Consider the following 26,835-nt stretch of genomic DNA (forward strand, 5'->3'; position numbering starts at 1 on the left):
GTGGGGAGATGGGCAGTAGTTGACTCAGAAGGTTTCTCCCTCATCTTGGATGGTTTTGTGGCAACATTTCTCACAGTGGCTTAAGAAAATCTTGGATGTGTGTGCTTGGAGGCAGCAGGTATTGCTAAGCCTCAGAGAGCCGGTGAAACTTGGACTGTGAAGGCAATTTCCCTTGCTTGAGAGGAACTCTCTGTGAGATAAGAAATTGAGCACTCCTTTCTCTCCTGCCATATGGTGCTGCAGCATAATTTAAATTCAAAAAGCCAAATTTCATAGCCTGAGAATTGCAGTTGGTAACACTCCTAATCACTTTACTGATATAAGTAGGTACAGAGAAGCATAATAATTTAAGTGAAAACCATGCTTTTTGAATCTGATAGGGAAACCTCCAAACTTAATGTTTATCTTCTTTTTTAAAAAAATATATTTTTATCCATTTCAGAGAGGAAGAGAGAGGGAGAGAGAGATAAAAATGTCCATGAAGAGAGAGAATCATTGATTGGCTGCCTCCTTCACGCCCCCTTTTGGGGATCCAGCCCGCAACCCGGACATGTGCCCGGACTGCGAATCGAACCATGACCTCCTGGTTCATAGGTCGATGCTCAACCATTGAGCCACACTGGCTGGGATGTTTTTTTTACCTTCTGATTCTAAGGAAAGACCCAGAAGAAAGTTGCCAAGGGAACGGCTAGCAAATTGATACTATTAGCAAAGTTACATTTTTAAAAAGCTGTGCTGCTAACTGACTGTTTGGAACCCTTTAAAATGAGACCTTTTATGACAGGATTCTTAGAACAACAGAAAGAAATCCAGGAAGCTCTAATTCCCACAGACACTGTTAACATTAATAAAAGTCATAATTGAGAAAAAGGAGGTGGGTATGCAGCCAAGTTATTTGACAGGGGAGTCTTTACTGAATATCAAAATAATTCTAAGAAGCATTTGCTAAAGATAAATCCATATACCTAGAATAGGTAGGCCAGAGAATTCCAGCTATGAGTCGTAGTAGAGATTTATAAGCCAACATATTTTTAAATTTTTAATCAAATCTAAGAAGGCAAGTTTTAAGAACACACAGCCGTTCGCCCCTCCTTTAAGCTGAAAGGAAATAAGGAAATGGAGCGTGGAGATGCATAATTTGGCCCTTAGGAGATTTAAAGGGAAGTTCAGTTGCCATTCTGAGCAACTGTGAGAGGAATGGAGATCCTGAGAGGACAAAGAAATCATGATGACCTTACACGTTCTTTAGGAGAATCCTCCCTTCTGTACCAACAGATGTAAGGAAGGGAGGGAGGGAGGGAGGGAGGGAGGGAGGGAGGGAGGAAGGAAGGAAGGAAGGAAGGGAGGGAGGGAGGGAGGGAGGGAGGGAGGAGGGAAGGAGGGAGGGAAGGAAGGAAGGAAGGAAGGAAGGAAGGAAGGAAGGAAGGAAGGAAGGGAGGGAGGGAGGGAGGGAGGGAGGGAGGGAGGAAGGGAGGAAGGGAGGAAGGAAGGAAGGAAGGAAGGAAGGAAGGAAGGAAGGAAGGAAGGAAGGGAGGGAGGGAGGGAGGGAGGGAGGGAGGGAGGAAGGGAGGAAGGGAGGAAGGAAGGAAGGAAGGAAGGAAGGAAGGAAGGAAGGAAGGAAGGAAGGAAGGAAGGAAGGAAAGTTATTGCCTTCAGTAGAGGGGTAGTTTGGCTTCAGGTACAGCTTGATCCAGCAGTTCAAAGACATCACTGGGGCAGGATTGATTTCTTTTCATCTTGTAACACTGCTCCTAGACAGGCTCTCCTCTTGTGGAGATACAGCAGTGAAAGCTCACTGTCCTCCGATAGCTGTTTTCCCCCTACTCTTTTATATGAAACCTCTGACTCATGGCTAGGCATGTAGCTTTCTGAGATAAAGACTATATTCCCACGCCTCTGTTTCAGTTAAGCATAGGAAGTGTGTGTGACTATTCTGGCCAATGAGATACAAGTAGAAGTGTCATGAGCAATTTCCAGAAAGTGTCCTTGAAGGATCCCCCTTCACCCCTTCCTCCTCCCTACAGCCTGGAAACTCACACAGCCATCGGGGACCATCAGGTAGAGCCATGTTATCAAGGATTATGGAGCAAGAGAGACAGAAACCACCCCCTGGTGGCCTTGGGGCCACCACACAGCCCTGAATTGCTTACCTCCAGACTTCTATTCACATAAGGAAAAAAATACATTTCAATCTTGTTTAAATGATGGTAAATTTGGGTTTTCTGTCTCTTAGCAAAATCTAATATTAATGAATACATATAGCAGAATGCTTGCCACATTTCCTGGCTTATATCCTATGAGGTAAAATCCTTTAGCATACCATGCCTACCTCCTTCTCCATAGCCATAGAAAGACTTTCATTCGAGCATCTCCGTGGCTCTGATTGGATCACCGGCCAATCCCTGAACTGTGGCCTGGGGCTCTGACAGGTTTAACAGATGTGCTCACTGCTGGAGCTGAGAATGGAGTTCTCTCCATCCAAATTGCACAAACTGAGAGTCAGGGAGGTTTCCCAGAGGGGAAAGAAGAAATGTTCACCATGCTTCCCAAGCCAGATTTCCCCCCCTAATTTTATGATTCTTATCAAAGAGGTGACCATTCTTTTAGGCTCATAACATTTTAGATATAATCCATTACTTCTGGATACGGTTGCTTGTGCTCGGTGTGGTGGCCTCTTCTCCAACATCTCTCAGGAAATAAAAACAAAGAGACAGAGAGAAGAGGCATTACTGTTCGGTAGTGTAATGTTTGGGAAGAGGGCAGTAACTGTTAGAGCCACAACGGTTACAAGTTCACAAAGCAATAGAATAACTGATCAGTATTCTTCAAAAGTGTCAAGGTTATGAAGGACAAGAAGACTGTGTAAATGTCACAGATTAGAGGGGTCTTAAGGAGACATGACAACGATAGAGGACAGAGCCTGTAGCAGCCTTCAGGATTCTGGTGGTTACACCCTTGTGTCATCCCTTCTCCTTGACGTGTTTCTAATCCATGAAATATGGCAAAGGTGATGGGATGGCATTCTGCCATTGTTACATTTCACAGACTCCACAGCTGGCAGGCTCACTCAAGGGATCTTTCTTCCTACCTGTCTTCAAAGAAGTTAGTAGCCATTTGGGGAGGTCCACTGGGCAAGGCGCTGGGGGCAGCTCCGCAGCAGTAGCCAGCAAGAAGCCAGGGCCCTCAGTCCTATGTAGACGTACCTCATTTTATTGTGCTTTGCTTTATGGCACTTCACAGATGTTGAGTTTTTTCTAGATTGAAGGCAAGACTCTCGGCCAGCAAAAAGATTACCACTTGATTTATGGCGGTGGTCTGGAACCAAACCCTCAGCTTCTCTGAGGTATGCCCATAGTCTCAAGGGAATGAATTCTGCCAACACCTGAGCATGGAAGTGGATTCTTCACCATCTGGCCTCCAAATGAAACCAGCCCCACTGACACCTTGATTACAGCCTTGGGAGACCCCACGCAGAGGTTCCAGTGAGGCTGTGCCCAAATGTCTAACCTACAGAAACTATGAGATAATTAAGGTGTTGTTTCATAAGCTGCTAAGTGTGTGGCAATGTGTTACGGGGTAATAGAGAACTGTCTTAATCAGCTCGAGCAGCTATAACAAAAGACCATAAACTGGCAGTTTATCAGCAGAAATTTATCTCATGGTGCTGAGAGCTAGAAGTCCCAGACTGTGGTGCCAGCACGCTTGGGTTCTGGTTGGACCCCTCTTCTAGGTTGTAGGAGGCTAACTTCTGGTTGTTTCCTCACGTGGTGGAAAGGGAACACGCTAGCTCTTTGGTCTCTTTTATAACCACATTCATAAGGGCTCCATCCTCCTGATTGAATCACCTCCCCAAAGCCCCGCCCCCAAATACCATCACTTTGGGCTGATATTTCAACATATGAATGTGGGGAGGGACACAGACATTCAGTCCACAATACTTGATCTGTCAACTAAATGTAGCATGCTGTCCTGAAACAGAAAAAAAAGAGACATTAGTGGGCAAAATGGTGAAATCCAAATAAAGTCTGTAGTTTAGTTAATACTCGAGTACCAACATTAATTCCTTAGTTTTAATCCTTGTACTGTGATTATGAGAGATGGTAACGTCAGGGGAGCTGAGTAAAGCATATATGAGAACTCTCTGATACACAGCCAGAATCTCTAAATAAAAAATATAAAAAATAAACTTAAAAGTACACAGATCAGCCATAACACTGGTGGAAAATAAGCCTTGATTCTGATGGCTAGCAATAGTGTGAAAATAACCAACTGTTCATCAAGGTGGAAAAGAAAACGATGGACAATTTGACCCCACATTTGGTTGTCTCCCTCTTGCCCAAGCTGGCCCGTTCATGTCAACACCTGAGCAGCATTTCTCCCCTTGAAAATTTTTCATTTTTCAGTCATTTGGTATCACACAGCTGTAGTTGTTTATAGTTTTATTCTGAGTTATTATGATTATTTGAAAATAATTTTATATAAGAGATCTTTCCCCTCACTCTTCTTACTCCCTAGAAATCTTGCTTCTGTCTCTCCAAGAGTTTCTCCCATAACTATAGCACCTTCTTTCCTTTCCATAATTCTTATCTCCCTTTACCATCTCTTCCTTAGATGATTTGGCCTCATATGATTTGGACTCATATGATTTGGAATTTCTAAGGAAGGTAGAACAGAAACTACCAATGTTAGAGAAACAACAGGGCCTGGTGTGTTACTGTTTTTTATACTCTAGACAGCAACACACAAAAAACAGCCCCCACCACTTCAAAATTTTAGTTGGGCTGTGCTTAGACTCCATCCAGAATTCATCACTTCTCTCCACCCAAGTCTTTACAACAGTATCTCAGCTCAGGGTAAAATGTGCCCCAACTATTGTTCTTGATCTCAAGCAGGTTTTATAATGTTAAAGGAAGTTTATCACCAAACTTAAAATGTAGAACAGGTAGATATACAACTTGGTAAAGGAATGAATGCAGAGAGCCAGAGAGTTATTAAAAAACAGAGCTCATTTGTATAGGCTATCCTTTGGAAAAGAAATAACTCAACCTGGATCCCAAACAAAATAAAATAATAAAGGTGTCATTGACTTGATGAAAATGTCCTGTATCTGGTTGAAAGGAGCATAATGATTAACTGAATAAATTCCTTACTTTCATTTTAGTCTGTAAAATTAAAAAACCTCTTAAACTTATTGGGAGCTTTTGAGGCTAGTTCTTGCTCACCCTGAGAATTATGAATTACTGTGTAGATCTTCATATCAGTTGATATTTAAGTTAGTATCTACTATATAATCTGTACTTACATGCTCTGCCTCCAAGATGCCTAACTATCCCTCTGAAATTATAAAACCTTCTTTTGAAGTGGAGATGGAACAAGACATCCCCTGGTACTAAAGCAGAGGCACGAAACCATAATTATGTGTAGAGTATAAAATAAATCTCTTTTATTTAAGGGACACAAAGATACATAGGGAAAAGAGAGAACTAAATTAAGGCCCTTATATTCACAGAAGTTACTATTAACCGTTCATTTTTTGTTAAATAATATACATAGAAAGAGATTTGAGTTTCTTATTTCCAAATTACCTTTTTAAAGTAAATTTTAAAGTGCACTCAAAGTCTTGAGGGTTTTACTTATCTGTGACATAGTAAGATGTGGATACATGGACTTAATGAGCACTCTCGATTTAAAGAAACAGAAACTTGAATGCAAGCAGAAATAAATTTAATTTTAAAGTGAATGCTGCAGGTTTGCTGGCATGCCTGTCAAGATTTTATTCTCACAAATGTTTCGTTGGCTTCTCAGTCTTGAAATGAAAGGGAGTTGTGCATGTCCAGTAGATGCTGGCAAACAGGAGAAGCTGCCCTGGCAGGTTGGGCAAACTGCTGGTAGGTGGTTTTCAGTTCCACACCCCCTAGGAGAGGGAGGGAAGAGGCAATGGTGCTCATGAATCCTGTGCAGAGCCACTGAGAAATCACATCCCCCAAAGACTGTCTAGAAAAGAAGGACTAAAAGTTCAAGAAGTCTTGGGCTTCTTTGGAAAGTTTTCAGGCCTCAGCAGCCAAGGAGAGATTGAATATATTTCGTGTGTGTGTGCGTGTGTGTGTGTGTGTGTGTGTGTGTGTGTGAGAGAGAGAGAGAGAGAGAGAGAGAGAGAGAGAGAGAGAGAGAGAGAGAGAGAGAGATAACAGTAGGTTAAGCAAAATCTACATTTTCAGTTTAGGTTTTACTTTGAAAAAAACAAAACAACAGAATAAGGTCAAGTTTATTCAAATGATAACATGGCTCTGGGTGCCAGCACCCCACTGTTAGAAACAGGTGAGAAGCACAAACCAAATGGGTGCATCTTGGGGTGCTTACAAGGAAACTGATCTAACACAGATGTACAAAGATTTCCTGAGCAGCAGAGAGATGTTCAAGAGAGAGCAGTAAGCAGAAGCCCAAAGCAGTAGGAGTCAGAAGGAAGCAAGTATAAGGGTATTTGAGAACAAGAACAGTGAGTGAGTTAAAGGGAGGCAGTCACGTTGGGACCCAAGACAGAACAGTGGAGTCAGCATATGAAGAGGGCACAGCATCTGTAGGGAGCTGCTGAGCACATGGAAGGTGACAGGTCATGCTACTGGCCTAGCAGAGTTTTGTTAAGCTACCAGAATTGCTGTGTGTCCCAAAATAACTTCTTGTTTTCTATGAGGCCTGGCTCTGCAGCTGCAGAGATGTCTTCTGGTCTCTCATATTCCTCTGCATCTTTTCAATAACAACTACCCAGTAACCCAAATATATCTCTGCTCTTTAACAACTGAAAGACCCTAAGAAACCCACACTATCAGAAGTAAATTAACTCCTAAATTGTACATCCTTTACCATACTTTAGATGTTGAAGATAGTTTTATAATTATATATTCCTTCAGCACCTCTTAATTTTGTTTTCCTTATTTTGCTTTTTTAGAAATTTATTTTCTTCCTTTAAACATGTTTTGTTTAATTTTGGTTTTATTATCAAAATTATAATGTAGTTTTCGATTTCATAACTTCCAGCTAATGTGCTCTTCATTCTTCATTGTGGGCACTGTTACAATTCAAGTAACTAATTTAATAAACATTAAAATCTCCTCTAATTCCTTATAAATGATTGCTTTGTATGATTATGTGGAATACACTTCCTCAGCATAATATTTATTGTACCTAACTTTAAAATTAAACATTTGAGATAGCAATAATTTATAATAAAAAATGTACACACAAATACTGAAGCTCAGTATATATTAAATTCTCTTACTAGGAAAGAGAAAAGCTGTATATCAAGTTTCCTGCTTTCCTGGTACCTATAGGGTGAAATAATAGCATCTTCATCTTTTATAAACTTCACTCTGACTTTATAAGAACATAATTTAATAATTCTCTTACAAATATGATGCAGTTATTGATTCTATGATTGCTTGGGTTAATATACAAACAAAACCCCAAATGTATAGGGATAGGTCAGAGTACTTCATCAGAATCGCTGTTAATTGTAATTGAAATACATTGAAAGAAAATATTATTTGTAATTAAAAACAACAGCACCAGAAAAGAACAAAGAGCCCTGGCAGTGTGGCTCAGTTGATTGAGCATCATCCCATGCCCTGAAAGGTCCCAGGTTTGATTCCCGTCAGGGCACGTGCCCAGGTTGCAGATTAGATGCCCAGTCAGCAGTGTGTGTTAGAAGCAACTAATTGTTGTTTTTCTCTCACATCAATGTTTCTCTGTGTGTGTGTGTGTGTGTCTCTGTCTCTGCCTCCCTTTCTCTCTCTAAAATCAAATTTTTTAAAATATAAAAAAATAGTGGTTCATGAAGCTTCCCTTAAAAAAAAATAGTACAAAGAAACACACACACACATACACACACACACACACACACACACACACACACACACACACATATATAAAATTTGCTAGTAACCTATTTACTCATCTGCTCCTATAAGGCTCACAGGAAGAGATGGATAGTATAGCTACATATCAGGAAGGCACAAAACTTCATGACATTAAAGCAAAGTGAAACAACCACCTTTCTGTCAGGGGAAGCATTTACTAATAGTTACTTTATCTTTAGGAAATTTCCACTTGAAATTTTTTTTTATATCCTCACCCGAAAATATGTTTTTATTTATTTGAGAGAGAGGAACATCGGTGTGAGAAACACTGATTAGTTGCCTCTCACCCACCAAGGACAGGGAATCAAACCTGCAACCTGGGCATGTGCCCTGACCGGAATCAAACCAGAAACCTTTTCATGTACAGAATAACATTGCAACCAACTGAGCCACCAGCCAGGCCTCTACTTGAATTTCTCTTCTTTTCTGTTTAAAATATATTTTTATTGATTTTACACCAGGGATCCAACCCACAACATGGACATGTGCCCTGACCAGGAATCAAATTATGACCTTCTGGTTCATAGGTTGATGCTCAACCACTTAGCCATGCCAGCTGGGCTTTACTTGAATTTCTTAATGCACCATAAAAAAAAAAAATCCTGTCATTACTTTACAGGTACTTTCATGAAGTACATGAGCTGGAATACATAATCTAGGGGATATGCTAAATTGAACAGTAGAAGAGTTTTGTTTTTAAGAACAGATTCATATAAATTCAATATAGATGACCTTGTTTGCTGAGCATCTTGCAAATAAAACTATACATGTTAATTGTTTCCATAACATTGGACTACTCCAATCATTATAGTTAAAGATAATCAGCGATGGCAATTCTGCCTCATTGAGGATGTAAAAAGATTGCCTTAAATATAAAATCAAGTACCTCAGTCTTACTCATAAAAGAAATGCAAATTAAAACTATCAGTTTGCACCCCAGTTGTTAGGAAAAAGCAAACAGTTTCTTAACACACTCTGCTGGTGAGCCCTGGGAAATGGGCCTCTCACACATTGTGGGTTAGGAATCTGGGTGCAGTTTAGCTGAGTCCTCTGGCTCAGGGTGTCTCACTAGGCTGCGATCAAGGTGTCATGTGGGTCTACAGTCATCTCAAGGCTGGACTGTGGATGTATCTACTCCTAAGCTCACTCTTGTGGCTGTTGGCAGGCATCAGGTCCTTGCAGGCTGCTGGCCAAAGACAATAGTTTCAAGTCACGTGGGGCTTCTTTATTAGGGCTACTCACAATAATTGTTTGCTTTTCTCAGAGTGAGAGCTGTAAAAGACAGAGAAGAATGGGAGAGCAGAAAGAGAAGAGTACAGGAGATAAGAGACAGGTTTTTATTACCTATCTAGAGGCCCGATGCATGAAATTCGTGCAAGAGTAGGCCTTCCTTCCCCTGGCTGCTGGCACCAGCTTCCCTCCTGCACCCGGGCTTCCCTCACAGCCCGGGCTTTGTCCAGAAGGACGTTCAGTCTAATTAGCATATTATGCTTTTATTATTATAGATTTTGGAAGTGACATTCCATCACGTTTGCTGTATTCTATTTGTTTGAAATAAATCACTAGATTCAGCCCACACTCAAGTGGAGGGGATTCACAGGGTATGAAGACCAGAAATCATTTGACCCAGTGATCCCACTTCTAGGAATATATCCCAAGAAAACTGAAACACCAATCATAGGGATATATGCACACCTATGTTCACAGCAGCACAGTTTACAATAGCTAAGATTTGGAAACAGCCCAAGTGCTCATCAGCAGATGAATGGACTAGAAAACTGTGGTACATCTACACAATGGAATACTATGCTGCTGTAAAAAAGAAGGAATTCTTACCATTTGCAACATGGAGAGCATTATGCTAAGTAAAATAAGCCAGTCAGAGAAAGATAAATATCACATGATCTCACTCACTTATGGAATATAATGAACAACATAAACTGATAAACAAAAATAGAACCAGAGTCATAGAAGCATCAAACAGACTGTCCAACCTATGAGGGAAGGCGGGGGAGTGGGTAGGGGGGGTGAGAACAACCAAAGGACTTGTATGCATGCATCTGAGCATAACCAATAGACACAGAAGGGTGTGTGTCTGTGTGTGCGTGTGTGCATGTGCTGTGGGTTGGGGGAAGCCAGGGAGAGGTCAATGGGGGGGGGAAAAAGGAGACTTATGTAATACATTAAACAATAAAGAATTTTTTAAAAAAGACTAGGATCAAAGATCATTAGGAGCCATTTAGAAGCTGCCTACCACACCCTCTCCCTGAGATTTTCTTCCCACCTTACCTGCTAGTTTATCCAGCGGATATTTGACTGAAACAGCATTCTGAGTATTGGTTGATTTGAGGCAGGCACTTCCAAGTTTAAAGAAACAGAGAAGCATTCAATGGGCTCAGATCATGGAAGGTTGTCTTAAAATATCCAGGGAGGTAAGTCTCATAGCCCTTCTGCCATTGTTCTAGATACAGAAGTAGTCCTAGTAATATTGGCAAAAGCCAACATGTATTGCACACTTCCTTTGTGCCAGGCACTGCCCTAAGTTCTTTTCATGTACGATACATTTACTCCTTATTACAACCCTAAGAAGGTGCAACCCTCACCCACACTTTAGAGGCGAGGATACCAAGGGGCAGAGAAGTGAAGGAATGTGCCAAAGGCCATATGACTCAGAATGAGCAGAGTCAGGATTTGCTCTTTGGTGGTCAGTCTCCTGAGACTGTGCTCTACACCACCACACAACACTGCTTCTAATCAGCGTGCCCGGGATTTCCCAAGCTCATAGCTCAGTTTCTCCCTCTCTGCTTCCCTTTCCTCTGCTGGGGCTACAGGGCACGAGGCAGGTACTCTGATGGATGCTGTCAGAAGGGGATAAGGTAAGAGTTAAGCAGTTCCTCAGTTACCTAATATTTATAAACTAGAGGCCCTATGCATGAAATTCCTGCAAGGGACTTGGCGCTCAGAGACCTGGATTTAACCCTAAGGTCCTCCAACAGTCATCCTGCTGCTGGGTCTAATTAGCATATTAGCTCTTTATTGCATAGGATGCCAATTATATGCCAGACTCTGGCAGCTCCCTATTGTGGTCAAGTTACTTAGCTAATAAATGGACAATTAACTGTTAATTTACATGAAAAGTTATTTACTGAGTGTTAATTACCCTGAAAGTTCTGTGCCTCCCCTTCATGGAAGGGGCTTCCATCAGAGCAATTCTAGAGTCCCTGTACAACTCCACTTTCCTTTAACACTTATTTTGAGTTTAGTCTTCTGGGCCAAGCTTTCTTTTTGGAAAGCATAAAAATGCAACCTAGGCGTGCAAAAATTCCTGCAGAGGAATCTTAGGTTATTTACTAAAGAGAGAATTGGCTAAGAGCTGAAAAGTCCAGTTTCACTCGTTTGATATAATGTATGCAGCCGCTAACACACATTCCTGCATTTACCCGTATTTCCAGTGAACAAACTTTATTTTTGCAATTAGAAAAAAATACAAGAAGTGGGACAAAAGCGAGACGAAGTCGCACTTCTCCAGCTCCCAGAGGTCTTCCCAGAGCTAGAGGCTGTCTGCGGGCTCCCAAGAGTTTTCCGCACCCGCCAACTGGTCTTGGATGACAATCTGGTAGGCAGGACGCCGGGCACACCCCGCAGGGCGGACGGCGGCGTCATCACGGGTAGCTCACTCGCCGCATCGGCTGCGGGCGCCCCGGGCGGCCAAGCCCTGCCGGCCAAACACGCGCGGCGAGGACTAGTGTTGCGCGCCTGCGCGCTCGGTCACGTGGTGGGGGCTCCGCGCTGAGCGGGTTAAAAGTCGCGTCCACGGCGGGCCCGCGAGCTCCCGGCCCGTCCCCGGGGCGCTCTCCGCGTCCTTTAAGCCGATTTGGACGGAGGCCACTCAGCTGTGGTTGACCCTCTCCCGACCCCTCGGCTCGGGCTCCATACAACGAGCGGAGCCGCCCAGCGCCCTTCCTCGCCGAGTCCACTGGCGCGCGAAACCGCGTCTTTCAACTGACAATGAAACCTTCACCTCACAGCACGGCCGCTCCGGGCGAATGCGCGCGAGGCTGGGGGGGAGGGGGGGAGTAAACGGTTGGGCTAAGCCCCGCCCCAGCTCGCGCCCCTATTGGCAGGCTCCACGGTTCTGGGCCCGCCCCCTAACGGACCTGTCGCATTGTGACAGGTGGAAAAGCCAGTTCCTGTTGGGTAGGGGGCGGAGCCAGAGGCTGGCTGAGCTCCGCCCGGGCCCCAGGGCGCTCCTCCTCCTGCTCCTCACGCCGGGGCGGGCGGCGGGTGTAAGGAGGAATGTCATTGCTGTTACGAGCCGAGGTGCTGCCTCCGTCCGCTCCTGCTCCTTCTCTGGCGCCCTCGTCCCGTCGGCTCTCGCCGCTGCCGCAGCTGCACTGGGGACACGTATGGCTAGTGGGGCGCTAGGGCCATCCGAGTTGAGAGAGCGACGGTCGCGGCCGCTGCGGAGGCGTAGACTCTCCGCCGCCGCCTCCACCCCCCGTTTCCCGGCCTCGCGGCGCTGAGGGCGGGAGCGCGCGGAGTGCTTCCCTCCTCCTCCTTTTTATTCTTCCTCCTCCTCCTCCTCCTCCTCCTCCGGGTCCCCGCCCAGCACCCCTCGCACCGGGCGGCGGCGGCGGCGGCGGCGGCGAGGAGCGAACCCGCCGCCGGGGCACAACATGGCGGAGCCCTCGGCCCCGGAGAGCAAGCACAAGTCGTCCCTCAACTCGTCCCCGTGGAGCGGCCTCATGGCCCTGGGGAACAGCCGGCACGGCCACCACGGGCCCGGGGCCCAGTGCGCGCACAAGGCGGCGGGCGGCGTGGCGCCGCCGAAGCCGGCCCCCGCGGGGCTGTCCGGGGGGCTGTCGCAGCCGGCCGGGTGGCAGTCGCTGCTCTCCTTCACCATCCTGTTCCTGGCCTGGCTGGCCGGCTTCAGCTCGCGCCTCTTCGCCGTCATTCGCTTCGAAAGCATCATCCACGAGTTCGACCCGTGGTAAGTGCGCCGCTGCCCCTCCCCCCCGCCCGCCCGCGGCCGGTGGGGACCCCGCCGCCGCCCCCCAGCGGAGGTGGGCGCGGGTCCCCGAGTTCCGGGCGCGCCCCCTGCCCGTGGGCGAAGTTTCCCCCAGAGCAGCCCCAGGCGAGGCGTCCGGGTCCCGGAGTGGGACCTTGACCCCCCGGCGGGGTAAGGGTGACTACTCTGGGGAGCGTGCACAGAGCCCCCCGGCAGCCGGCTCGGGTCCCGGAATCCGGACGGGCCACGGCGGGAGCCGGCCGACTGGTGGCGGACGCCCTGCCTGCCCGCCCGTGGCTATCGCGTTCTTTCATTTTTTTTTGCGGGCGCGTGTTTGCGGGTTGGGATGGGATCGGCCCGGGGTTGCCCTGTTGCGGCTCGTGATGAGTCCAGATGTGCAGGATCCCTGCCTGCTCCTCGCCGTCTTAACGCTTCTACCGTTTCTCATTATGCAGGAAGAGGGGGAAAAGAGTGAGCGAGGTGTTGTCGGAAAAGAGATAATATCCCTGAAAGTGATCTGAAAGCGAGGGACTCTTATTTATTTAACATTAGATATTTTTTCCAAGAGTGGCTTTTTTTTCAAGGCCCTTGAGTGCACTCAGCACCGCACTGTTCCACAATTACCTTGGGTTGCTTTTTAGAGCAAAATCGTTCCTCTGTTATAGCCAAACTGTCACCCTCGGTATGTTGTGCACAATATCCCAAAGCGTTGCCTTCGTTCCTTTATTGGTCTCTGCAGGAAGGTTGATGGGGAGCCCCAGCGTAATACCGGAGTTGCACATGGTATCGGGGCTGACCTGCATACCCCATTAAGAGCGCCAGCTGATTGAGTCACTATACTGGTCTGTGAATTATCTCGAAGAAGGTTGCTTTAATTTTTTTTTTTCCCCCTAACTTGCCAACCTGAGTTGTTTTTTTAACCTGAGCCTAACTTAATTTTTTTCGGCCTATCAGCCTTGAGTTAATCTTACTTGCTAGACCTAACTAAACTTGAGAACATTTATCATTTGAAATGCAGAGAAAATCTTGAGAGTTACTAAATACATAGTTAATAAATGTTTTGTGGAGTAAGTTACCCATATATCAAGGTACTGTGATTGGAGTTGTGTTATGGATAGAAAAATTGATAGTACATCATGTATTGAACACCAGAGGGGCCCACTTATGGAGAACTCAATTGAGGATAACAGTTAATTACTGACATTCTGTGGTGAAACATTTTAATTCCATTTTAGAAGTTTTGTGTTTTTTCCCCTAACACTTTTTAGAAAATAACTTTTTGTTTTAAAGCTGTGGAAAGACTTTATTATATATTTATTACAGAATTAGAAGATAACATGTTACTTGGAACCACAGGAGAAAATAAATTATTGTAAAGCTTTGTGCTAGACACAGTATTCTTATTCTTCCCTTTGAAACACCAAATTAGATAAAAATGAAATTGGAACTAGAAAATGAAAACTGCTAGTATTGTACTAAACAGTGTGAAAAGAGAAAGTTCTGTTTCTTCAGATTACAACAGAAGTTCATGGCTGACCAAACATTACTGGTAACAGAAATTGTGTATTTTCAGAGTATAATTTTTACAGACTGGAAGGCCAAATACTGTTCAGTAGTAATAATGAGGCCAAAATTAAGGTTTGTAGAAAAATTCACAGCTGAATGATGAAATAATTTTGAATATTAGAAATCTGCATTAAGTTATTCAAAGATTGCTAATGAAATTGAGTATCATGAAAAGTCTTAAATGGGTTGCTTCACAGATAATGTTCTTTTTTTTAAGTATGGCAAAGAAAAGTTGTTTTCTTTTTCTGGTTTCTAGAAAATATTTGAAGATCATAACCCTTTTTAATCCACAATAAAATTTAACTTCTATTTTTCTTTGTATAAAACACATTTTAGAAACATTTTTTTTTTCAGAAACATTATTCTTTAGCTAAATGCATGACATCTGAATTCTATAATACACGAATTTAAAGGTATACACACCTTTTCAGTCTTAAAGATCTACTTAATTTAGGTGTTCTGCTTATTGATAGTTTCAGTATTTACGTTTTATATTTCTGATTAAATGTTTATAATGTTAGATAATTCTGATTACTAGTAACAGCCCTTTGTAATAAATTGTTTCTGTTTTTAAATGGGGACAGATAAACCTAATGTCTAAGTATAATTCAGGTGACTTTAATGAGAGCATTAGGCTTAAGACAAAAAGAAAACCTGTTTGCTCTCTCTTCATATCTTTTAAAGATTTCCAGTAGTTAGGCTTCTCATTCTTATATTGTTGTTTGAAAACTTTAAAGAGGCGGTTAGGTGTCGATTGCCTGTCATTCATTATAACTTTGGATTTTTAATGCAGTTGTCATTAGAAGCTACTAATAGCACCAGTACTTTGACTGATCTACTGTCTAACATCCTAGGGTTATGTATTAGCTTGGGAGTCTCTCAGATTACCATTTAACATTTAGCAATGGATATGAACCTTTAATAATATTTAAATGTTTTTCTCAGGTTCTGTATCTACAAACCAGTTTATTTTGGCCTTCCCTAATCCCTTTTTCCATGTCTCTGTTACTGGCTTCATTTCTGAAGTATTTTTAGTGAAAAGTTTACTTTCTCTGATTGTTGTTTCTATAAATTTTACTGTTCTTAAATTGTGTAAGACTCTAGTTAGCTTTTGGAGGTTACTCATTGTCACAGTTATACTTTTTTTTTTTAAATTGTCCTGGTTTTGTTTATAAATCTTACTGGTTATAAGGGATGGTATATGATGTTGAATATTATCTATTTATTGAGTTTTAAAGTACAATGCACATTTTTAGAATTTAGCAACATTTTTGGTAATGATTTTCTTGCCACTTCACTTCAGTGATTTCCTCCCTTATCAGTTGAGTTCATCAGACACAAGGAAGCAGTTTGAAAATATGTTCTCAACTTGGCCAAATATTTGGTTGACCAACTAGTTTACAAGCACCTAATTTTATCTTATTTTTATTTGGAGCAAATTGTAGTTTCTACTTACTTTTGTTGTAATTATTATACTTTTACATTATATTAACCAAGTACATTTTCCATAGCTAGTATCTTGGTCAATTAAGGTAACTTTTCCCACAGAAGCAATGTAAAATCACCCTATGTAAGGAGAGCTGCCCTTTTCCCTGCCTGCACAGGGATTATAGTGGATTCTCCCTAGAGCTGTAGAGAGAATTCTCTGAGCTTTGAGTTTGGCCACAGTTAGCTATAAAAGGACACCAGATGACTTTTTGCAGGGCAGAAAACAGTTTAGAGTTGAAACTTGGAATGCAATGCTTCATAGATACTATGGTATACATAGGTTAATTAGTACAAAACATGTTTTAAAAGGAGTGATAAACCTTTGGAACATAAGCTATTTGTAAATTGGGGGATACTTCCTGTGTTTTGAGATCCCCATGTTTTTTTTTTTCACTTTGCAGATGACAAAAAGAGGCTATTGACCTCAGTTCTGAAGAAGACAAAATGGGTAATAAAACCAGTTTTAGAACAAAATGTCCCCAAATCTTAAACAGTGTGGAATTATTAGCAACTGCAGTTCAGCTGCACTTTTTTCTACTCGAGCTCTTGAGACCATTTTGAGTTATAAGAACATTTAGGGAGGAGGTGCAAGGGAGTGCCTTGAGATGCTGGATTGGATGATGGGATTGGACCTCCTCCCATTTGGGGTAAAGTGTGGTGGCTCCTGTAGGTAGTAATCATTGGGTTTCATGAGTCATATGATAGGTTTTGGGACAGTTAGGATCTGTCAGCAAAGACTTTGGAATTTTTTCTTTCCCTTTAGGGTTTTCTTAAGGGCTAACTTGGGTAAGACTGAAAGCTCCTTACTGCCTGCCATATGTAGTTTGCATAAAGACAACTTTGTAGACCAAGCATTAAAAACTCAGAATGAAAGTTTACATTTAAGGCTCTAACCCTGTAAGTTTTGAGTGCTTTGGATTATGACAGAAAAGATAAAAGAGTTCTATAGTGAACATTCATACTCAACAGCTAGATTCTACAGTTAGTATTTTACTTTATCATCTATCTGTCCATTACTGCTTTAATAGCTTGTACTGATCGTGTACTGTTCATTATAATAAAAGAATGTTATCATTGTTCCCCAACTCCACGATAAAGAGCATCTCATTTTTGGAAGCATTTATTTTCTGTAGTACTTGAACATAATTGGCATAAATTACTCTTTCTGTATGATCCTCAATTGGATGCAGATTAGAATAAGATTCAATTATTCAGGGTTTTGGTTAGTAACTTACTTGAGAACATAAGTCAGTACATTAGCCCATGTGTGTTAAATAACTTTGCTGATTCTGGTCGATATTTTTTGTTTTTAAGCCACTTTTTTCTAAAGGTTTCTTTCTGTGTCCTCACTTTATCTACTTCTGACCATGTATAATTTCCAGGGAGTTAAGAAGTTATTTAGAAAGTGGCAATAACTGTAGAATTTGGGGGGGTGGGGGGGTGGGAGGGGGCTTGTTAGGTGAGGGTAAGGGTAAGAAGAGACTCCTATATTTTAGGTAAATATTGGTTAACTGACTGGTAGACTCGCTAGGAAACCTAACCACTATTTGGAATGTTATATCTTGGGAAAAATGCTTTCATTGTTTAAAATAAAAGACAGCTTAACATAATTTGGAATATAACCTGTATATGTTGGTGAATGCCTTTATGTTGGTTAAGTTTGTACTATTTTTAAATAAGTGAATTTCTAATGAATTGTGACTGGTACCCTAATTAAATTGACCATATCATCTGTGACCATTTTTCTTTTCTTTCTGTAGAACTTAGTGTTGTAGGATAACTTTAATATATGGTTTAAATGGTAGTAAACACTCAGTTTTTAGTGTCTTCCAACTTGATTTTAGATCTCAGAATTGAGATTAGGTAACATCTTTCATTTTTATAAACAAAAGATATTTCACTTTAGTATTCCCCACAAGGATTGAATAATACAGGTTTGCCTGTCTCCAAAATCTATGCCCCCCTCCCCTTTTTTTTCATACTCTGCTCCTAGGCCAGCTTAAATGAACGTGTTCTTCATTTAATTTGTTTTTTAATCAGCTGCCCTGATTTAAATCTTAACATATTGGCCTATCAAAATACCTGGGACACAATCTGTGCTTTAGCTGAACTCACTAGTTGGTTGATGGCTAAATTGCTTGGTTTTGATGTAGGAAAGAGAGAAGAGTTGATGATGCCTTGATGAATACAGAATTTTCAGAGATGGGAATTTTAAGAGAATAGCTGAATGAAAAGGAAATTGAATCCAAGTGGATGTTGTTTTCATTTAGATTTTCTTTCGTTGTTAGTAAGAAGTTCATATTAATGAAGTTAGAAATATTAAGCCATTCCAGCTAAGGGTTGGAAGCTAAAATTTCAGAGTAGACCCAGAATTCTATAGTCTAAGCCAGCTGTGGGCAAACTACGGCCCGCGGGCCAGATCCGGCCGGTTTGAAATGAATAAAACTATTGAAAAAAAAGACCGTACCCTTTTATGTAATGATGTTTACTTTGAATTTATATTAGTTCACACAAACACTCCATCCATGCTTTTGTTCAGGCCCTCCAGTCCAGTTTAAGAACCCATTGTGGCCCTCGAGTCAAAAAGTTTGCCCACCCCTGGCTAAGCCGTGGTCGGCAAACTGCGGCTCGTGAGCCACATGCGGCTCTTTGGCCCCTTGTCGGTGGCTCTTCCTAAGCCTTAGGAGTACCCTAATTAAGTTAATAACAATGTACCTACCTATATAGTTTCTGTTTAAAAAATTTGGCTCTCAAAAGAAATTTCAGTCGTTGTACTATTGATATTTGGTTCTGTTGACTAATGAGTTTGCCGACCACTGGTAAAGGACTTTTAGAGTACCTCCACATTGGCTTGTTTTGTTTTCTAGGCAAAGAAGCTGACTATGAGAGGGGCGAAGTACTTTTTCTAAGGTGGTACAGTTATAGCTTGGCTAGATTCTTCTTTGTTTTCTTTGCACCTATTTTTGCATTAGAGGCAGTTTTTTGAGAAGTTGTTTGAAATTTATTTCAGAAGATGAGGGGAAGTTAGTTTGTACCACAATATCGGAACTGTTGGCAATTCAAGTTTAGCTATAGAAACCGCTTTTGTGTGAAGTTTCACTTCTTTTAGAATTAGTGATTTTAAAAATTGTGTGCATCAGTTATCTGTAATTTCTATAAGTTAATAGTTTATATATTTTTTCTCAAACTTTATTTTTTTTACTTTTTTTCCTTCATTTTTATCCAAAGGGAATAAATTTTGCATGAAAACATAAAGAAATTTCATGCTTGTGTTAATAAAGTGTTAATGACTTGTTGATAATGTTTCTTTTGGGATTTCCTTTTAATTCGTGCCTTCCAGGTTTATTAGCTATTCTCAGGTAGTTAAATATTTTTCTTTACAGTACCATGTTCTTTTCTTTAGGGATATCGAGCAATTCCTCCAACCTACAAATGACTTTAAATGAATTTGTGTGGTAATTTTTTTTAATGTATTTTTATTGATTTCAGAGAGTAAGGGGGAGGGAGAAAAAGAAACATCAGTGATGAGAGAGAATCATTGATCAGCTGCCTCCTGCACACCCTCTACTGGGAACCAGACCCCCATGCCCTGACCGGGAGTTGAACAGTGATCTCCTGGTTCAGAGGTGGGCCTCATCCACTGAGCCACGCCCACTGGCTTGGTTGAATTTGGTTTTTAAACTTAAATTATTAGATCCCTCTCTTGCTCTCCACAGGTAGATAATATTGCAATATAAACTCTTTTCCATACTATTAAAAAATTAAAATGTAGTAATTTATAATTAATTTCTAAAGTTTTAATATGTGCACAGCTTAAGCTATTGTTTGTTCCTGGCCAAATGGATAGAATAGAGTTGGTGAAAAGAATTTTGACTAGGAACTCACTTTTTTTTGTTGTTGTTGCTTAAAGTATTACAAAGGGTATTACATATGTGTCCATTTTTCTCCCCGCCCTAGACAGTCCCCTAGCCTCCCCTGTCCCCCGGTGTCTTATGTCCATTGGTTATGCTTATATGCATGCATACAAGTCCTTTGGTTGATCTCTTACCCCCCCTACCTCCTGCACCCCCACCCTCCCCGGCCTTCCCGCTGCAGTTTGACAATCTGTTTGAGGCAGCTCTGCCTCTGTATCTATTATTGTTCAAAAGTTTATAATGGTCTCTATTATCCATGAATGAGTGAGATCATGTGGTATTTTTCCTTCATTGGCTTATTTCACTTAGCATAATGCTCTCCAGTTCCATCCATGCCGTTGCAAATGGTAAGAGTTCCTTCCTTTTTAGAGCAGCATAGTATTCCATCGTGTAGATGTACCACAGTTTTCTAATCCATTCATCTACTGATGGGCACTTAGGCTGTTTCCAGATCTTAGCTATGGTGAATTGTGCTGCTATGAACATAGGGGTGCATATATCCTTTCTGATTGTTGTTTCTGGTTTCTTGGGATATATTCCTAGAAGTGGGATCACAGGGTCAAATGGGAGTTCCATTTGTAGTTTTTTGAGGAAACTCCATACTGTCTTCCATAGTGGCTGCACCAGTCTGCATTCCCACCAGCAGTGCACAAGTGTTCCTTTTTCTCCACATCCTCTCCAGCACTTGTCGTTTGTTGATTTGTTGATGATAGCCAGTCTGACAGGTGTGAGATGGTACCTCATTGTTGTTTTGATTTGCATCTCTCGGATGATTAGTGACTTTGAGCATGTTTTCATATGTCTCTTGGCTTTCTGAATGTCCTCTTTTGAAAGGTGTCTATTTAGGTCCTTTGCCCATTTTTTGATTGGATTGTTTATCTTCCTTTTGTTAAGTTGTATGAGTTAGGAACTCACTTTTGACTGCCATGTTTGCTACATGCCTTTTCTTTTTAAATTGAAGTATACTCAACATATAACATTATTTAGTTTCTGGTATGACATAATGATTCAATATTTGTGTATATTTCAAAATGACTATCACAATAAGTCTAGTTAACATTCATCACCATACATAGTTACAGATTTTTCGAGTGAGAACTTTTAAGATCTACTCTTAGCACTTCATGCCTGTTCTTAAAACAGTAAATCCTGTAAAGTGCAATATACCCTATTTGAGAAGGTTTGATTACTGAAATAAACTATTATACCATATTGTATAATCCACATGAGAAACAATGAAGTACAGAATTATTGGAAGATAACACTCTTGTAGTTTTGAGATACTCTTTGAAAATGTCTTAAATGTTTACTTACATAAACAAGGGTTGTGTTCTACAAAGGTGTTCAGCTTCAGTCTTTAAATTTGTTTTCTTTCATGGTGAAATAACACATTCTGAAATATATATAAACCTAATTTACAGTGTAGTGACCAGTTATAAAATAAACATGCATGTGACCATTACCCAGATTAAGAAATAGAATATTGCCGGCGCCTCAGAATCGTTGGTGTGTGTTTTCTCATCCCCACCTCTCCTTTTATAGTAATTTCATCCTTTTTTCCTCATAGGTGGTATTAACTCTTTATTGTTGCCTATTTTAAAGCTAGATACATATACTTGGGGCTTCTTTGTCTTGCTTATTTTATTTAGCGTTTATTTAAATGTTTGTCTTCATTGATAAAAGGGTTGTTTAAAGTGTGTAGGAAATAAAGTTTAGTAATAATTTGATTAACCAGGTTTCTTGCCCACCTGAGAAGTTTTCATGCTCTTTTGCAGCAGTAAGTATCTAAAAAAGGGAAGGCATTTCATCTCTTTGCTGGAGATCAAAAATTATTTTGTGATTGAACTCTTGATCTGGAGTCAGCAGCTTTGTCTCCAGATAATCTTGACTAACTGGCCAGACAAATTCAGTCTTACAGTTGACACAGACTACAGGAAAATTGAGGGGGGGAAGGAGACATCACTGTCTTTCAAGAGACAAAAGATAATCAAATAACCAGATAAATGAAAAAATATTAGTATTTAAACTAGTATTTATATTACAGACCCTAACTGTGTTTTTTGCCAACTGTTGTTCAATTTAAAGTATAGTAAAATTTACATAAGGAAAGGAGTGGTTGTAGTTAGTTCTTGGAAGAGAGAGAAAGAAAATGGTGGAAGGGGATGTAAACTGAAGAAATTCAGGAGAACCCTAAGAATGGACTGTTTAATGTATTGATATTCTTGTAGAGGATTTTTGACCCTGGATTGTGTGTAATGTTATTTGTGTAGCTATCATGGGATGTGAATAGCTTATATTTCTGCCACATTGTTTTCTTCTTCCAATCTTCCATGGCTACCACTTTTATTTTCCCCACAAATCTTTGTTTTCATTATTGATTTAGTACTATTTTGGTCTTTAGGAAGAATAGGAAAGGTATGATAGGATCCTTTCAGAAATAGCTTTTGGGGAATACTAAGTTTTATTCAAAGAAAGGTTAAAGCAAAGGTCATGGATCTTTATATAGGAACTTGAAATCTGTTGGTTGTGCAAATTTGGCACTGTGTGTTAGCAAGTGATTAAGTATATGAAACGTGATTCCAGCTTATCAGCTTTTTAAACATTAGAAAGTAGTTCTGAAGATAAACTTGAATGCTCTCTAATGCATTTCTATTTATTGGTCAGAATGATTTTGATCAAATTCAATGTTTTTGTTTTGTTTTTTGCTGTGTATTAATATGGAACCCATGCTGCTTAAATGGGTAATAATTTAACTCTAGGACTGCCTTTCTTCAAACTTTCAATTTTGTCAGTCAGTATTCAAACTTAGAATTTAAACCAAGTATCACAAGAATGGTATACATACTTATTACCCATTCTCCCCCAAATTCCATGTAATACTAGTATATGCCAGGGAGAAATATAAATGACTTTGAATTAGGCTGTATTTGGATAATGGTTCAATTTAATGATTTAAGTTATTTTAATCCCTCTGGTATTCCTCTTATATGAATTCCCCAAGGAAGTGGATATTCTTACCTGAAATGTATTAACTGTTAGAAAACATGCCAGGCATATTTCTTTCAGAAATAGCAATCTAGTGTAGCCTAGTTGTCTTACAGTTGGGATGTATTGTTACAGGTTTTATTAATCCCAATATACTAGTAAAGCAAATTTACTTAAATTTTGTTCAGGACTGTTCACTTAACAATTACTAAATAGGCCAGAGCCATTTTGAAGAAGATAAACTTGAATGTTACTTGTTCTTTGACTAAATGAATAAGATATTATTATGGTGAAATGGGGCTTATTTCCCCCTCTAATGATAATAATAATATTTAATAACTTACTGTTCTCATTATAGGTAGACTAACAGAAGACCTTTTCTAATCTTACTAGAATATATTTATTCCTACACTGTATTGGGAACAGAGTGAATGTTTATTTTATATTAACACAAATCCTTTATCCTTAATGATGATAACCACACTTTGTTTTTGGTGGTGATGATAGGAGAGGCATTCTCTATTGTGTAATACCTTGATTAACCTTGGATTTGACAGTGATGTCAGTAAAATCATATGTGTAGTTGTTTGATCTTCATCCCTGTTTCTGGTACAGAGCTCTTAAAACTCTTAACATTTTCTGAATGGGGGGAGGGCTGTCTTTTGGAATGTTAATGAGGTGACTTTTGGAAAGCCCCTAGGTCAGGGGTCCTTAAAACTACGGCCCTGCGGGCCACATGCAAATACAAATATTGTATTTGTTCCTGTTTTGTTTTTTTACTTCAAAATAAAATATGTGCAGTGTGCATAGGAATTTGTTCATAATTTTTTTTTAAACTATAGTCCGGCCCTCCAACGGTCTGAGGGACGGTGAACTGGCCCCCTGTTTAAAAAGTTTGAGGACCCCTGCCCTAGGTAATCTAAGGATAGGGGCTGGTTGCCAGAGGAGCCCGCCTTGATGCAGTGGTTCTCAACCTTCTGGCCCTTTAAATACAGTTCCTCATGTTGTGACCCAACCATAAAATTATTTTCGTTGCTACTTCATAATTGTAATGTTGCTACTGTTATGAATCGTAATGTAAATATCTGATATGCGGGATGGTCTTAGGCGACCCCTGTGAAAGGGTCGTTTGACCGCCAAAGGGTCTCGACCCACAGGTTGAGAACCACTGTTAGAGGGTTGGAACTGTAAGCCTCACCCCCAGACCTTCTGGGAGGGGAGTGGACTGGGGGTTGAATCACCAGAGGTCAATAATTTAATCAGCCATGCCTGTGTAAGGGAGCCTCCACAAAAACCCCAAAGTTCGGAGTTCAGAGAGCTTCCAGGTTGGTGAACATGTGGAGATTTGGGGGGAGTGGTGTGCTCCGAGAGGGCACGGAATCCTTACACCCTTTCCCAGATACCTTGTCCTATGCATCTCTTCCTTCTGCCTGTTCCCGAGTTCTATGCTTTTATGATAAACGGGTGATCTAGTAAGTAAAATGTTTTTCTGAGTTCTAATAGCCATTCTAGCAAAAGAGTTGAACCCAAAGGAGTAGGGTTGTTGGAATCTACCTACTATTGGTTGGAAGCACAGGTGACAACTTGTACTTCAAATTGGCATCTGAAGTTGGTGTGGATGGGTGTTAGTATTGTAGGACTGAGCCCTTAACCTGTGGGATCTGATGTTATCTCTAGGTAGATAGTGTCAGAATTGAGTTGAATTGTAGAATACTCAGCTGGTGTCAGAGAAGTGCTTGGTGGTGTGAATCACCCCCCCCCCCCCGCCACACACACACACACACACACACACACGGATTGTTTAATAGTGAACAGAATAATCTTTTTCAATTAAGGTGTCTTTAATTTTATAGAAGGAAAGAATTGATTAAGATGATTACAGAAGTAATTTATATCATTGATTACCATCAGCAATTGGGAGATGGTTGATTGGCTGGATAATTTAGGAAGAACCTTAAAAGAGGGAGATTTTTGGTTGCATGAGTATTTCTCCAAGTACAATGAACTCTTAGGGAGTTCTGTCTCAAGTTTTAACTCACTAGTTGAAGAACACTGAATAAGAAAAGACAGACTAGTTAATATCTAAAAAACATGAATGATAAGTTTCATGTTGTTAACTTTTAAAATAGATGAAATAAGACAGATGTCAGCAATAGAAGTAAAATTTCCAAACTGAATAATCTATCTTGATGTGGAGGAAGAGTAAGAATAGATATTATCATTGTATATACAGGCATTGGAATATACTAAAGTCATGCTAATGATGAGTTTGGGTGGGGTTAGATTAATCATCCACTTGGTTTCTTGGCTCTTGACTTAACTTTATGAATATAGGTAATTAACATGGAAATTAAGTAACTCTTAAGGAAGGCACCACAGCTTTGATCTCATTTAAACTTGCTCATAAGAAATTCAAGTACGTATACTAAACAAAAATACTCATTACAGAAATAAGTTTCTTGTCTCCATTAAATTGTTTCTGCAATGGAAATATCTTTGTCCATGTCAGTTACGGGGGGGGGGGGGGGGGGGTCATTGAATATTGTAGATCTTGAGAGTTAAATAAGCCAAGACATAAAGTCTTTATCTTCTTTTACTATGGATTGAACTCTTGACAAAATGACTGGTCAGCTCTTTAATTATACTATTATTCCACATAATAACATTATTCCTGTGAGTCCTAAACCTGATATGCTATAATGATCAGTTTTAGATGTTCCGCTTAAAAATATGTGCTTTAAAAACAAAATATTTATCAATGGGCCTTTAAAAAAATCTGTTACAGTGAGCTGATGGAGTTTGTTGAATATATTGAGAATCATAACATTGCATATGTTCATAATTTTAAAATTTTAACACATTTGATTCATGGAAGTTTAATTTCAATACTAAAATTATTTCTACTCTGCCCTAGCTGGTTTGGCTCAGTGGATAGAGCGTCGGCCTGCAGACTGAAAGGTCCTGGGTTGGATTCTGGCCAAGGGCACATGCCTGGGTTGCGGGCTCGATCCCCACTAGGGGGTGGGCAGGGTGCAGCTGATCAGTTATTCTATCTCATCATTGATGTTTCTATCTAGCTCTCTCTCTTCCTCTCTAAAATCAATAAAAAATATATTTTAAAAAAATTATTTCTACTCTAGACCTTCGCTAAAGAAGACTTTTATTTTAACATGCTAACCAGCTTTTTGGCATTTGAAGGAATAAGATAATGAAAAAATGTGGCCCTAACCGGTTTGGCTCAGTGGATAGAGCGTCGGCCTGCGGACTCAAGGGTCCCAGGTTTGATTCCAGTCAAGGGCACGTGCCTTGGTTGCGGGCACATCCCCAGTTGGGGATGTGCAGGAGGCAGCTGATCGATGTTTCTCTCTCATCGATGTTTCTAACTATCCCTCTACCTTCCTCTCTGTAAAAAATCAAAATATATATCTTTTAAAAAATGTGGTTGACGAAATAAATCTAATCTTAAAATTGTGTAAAGGCCAGTCATTTTTTCAAAGTAGAAAAATGAGCTTGAGGAGCAACTAATATCTTTCTTTTTTTTTAAGCCTCATCCAAGGACATACTTAGAGAGAGGGAGGGAGAGAGAGAAACATTGATGTGAGAAAAACACCCATTGTTGCCTTTCCTATGTGCCTCACTGGGGATTGAACCTGAAACCCAGGAATGTGCCCTTACTGGGCATTGAACCTATAACCTTTTGGTGCACAGGACACCGCTCAATAAACTGAGCCACTCCAACCCCACACAACTAATACCTTTTTTAAGATATATTTTTTGAAGGTTGTTAAAATGAGTTGGTCACTTCATTAGAAAGGGAAATCTTTTCTCCTGTTTAAGATACTTTAATTTTGGTTATTATAATAGTTTACCACTTTAAAATAGTGTCTAATATAAACAGCATTTAAAATGAAAGAAAAGATTTTCCATTTACTAGTAAAGTAAAAATCATTCTGGACTTCTC

General features: G+C 40.6%; 1 protein-coding gene across 1 annotated transcript in view; it reads left to right on the plus strand.

Moving 5' to 3' along the window:
* Positions 1–12,164: 12,164 nt before the first annotated feature.
* Positions 12,165–26,835, plus strand: part of STT3B (STT3 oligosaccharyltransferase complex catalytic subunit B) — an 82,839-nt gene continuing 68,168 nt past the window's right edge. The window contains exon 1 of the mRNA XM_059664142.1: positions 12,165–12,903. Coding sequence (XP_059520125.1) covers positions 12,590–12,903 — 314 coding nt within the window. The 5' untranslated portion in view covers positions 12,165–12,589. The remainder of the gene's footprint in view (positions 12,904–26,835) is intronic.

This window comes from Myotis daubentonii, chromosome 14 (assembly GCF_963259705.1).
Source record: "Myotis daubentonii chromosome 14, mMyoDau2.1, whole genome shotgun sequence".
Taxonomy (NCBI): domain Eukaryota; kingdom Metazoa; phylum Chordata; class Mammalia; order Chiroptera; family Vespertilionidae; genus Myotis; species Myotis daubentonii.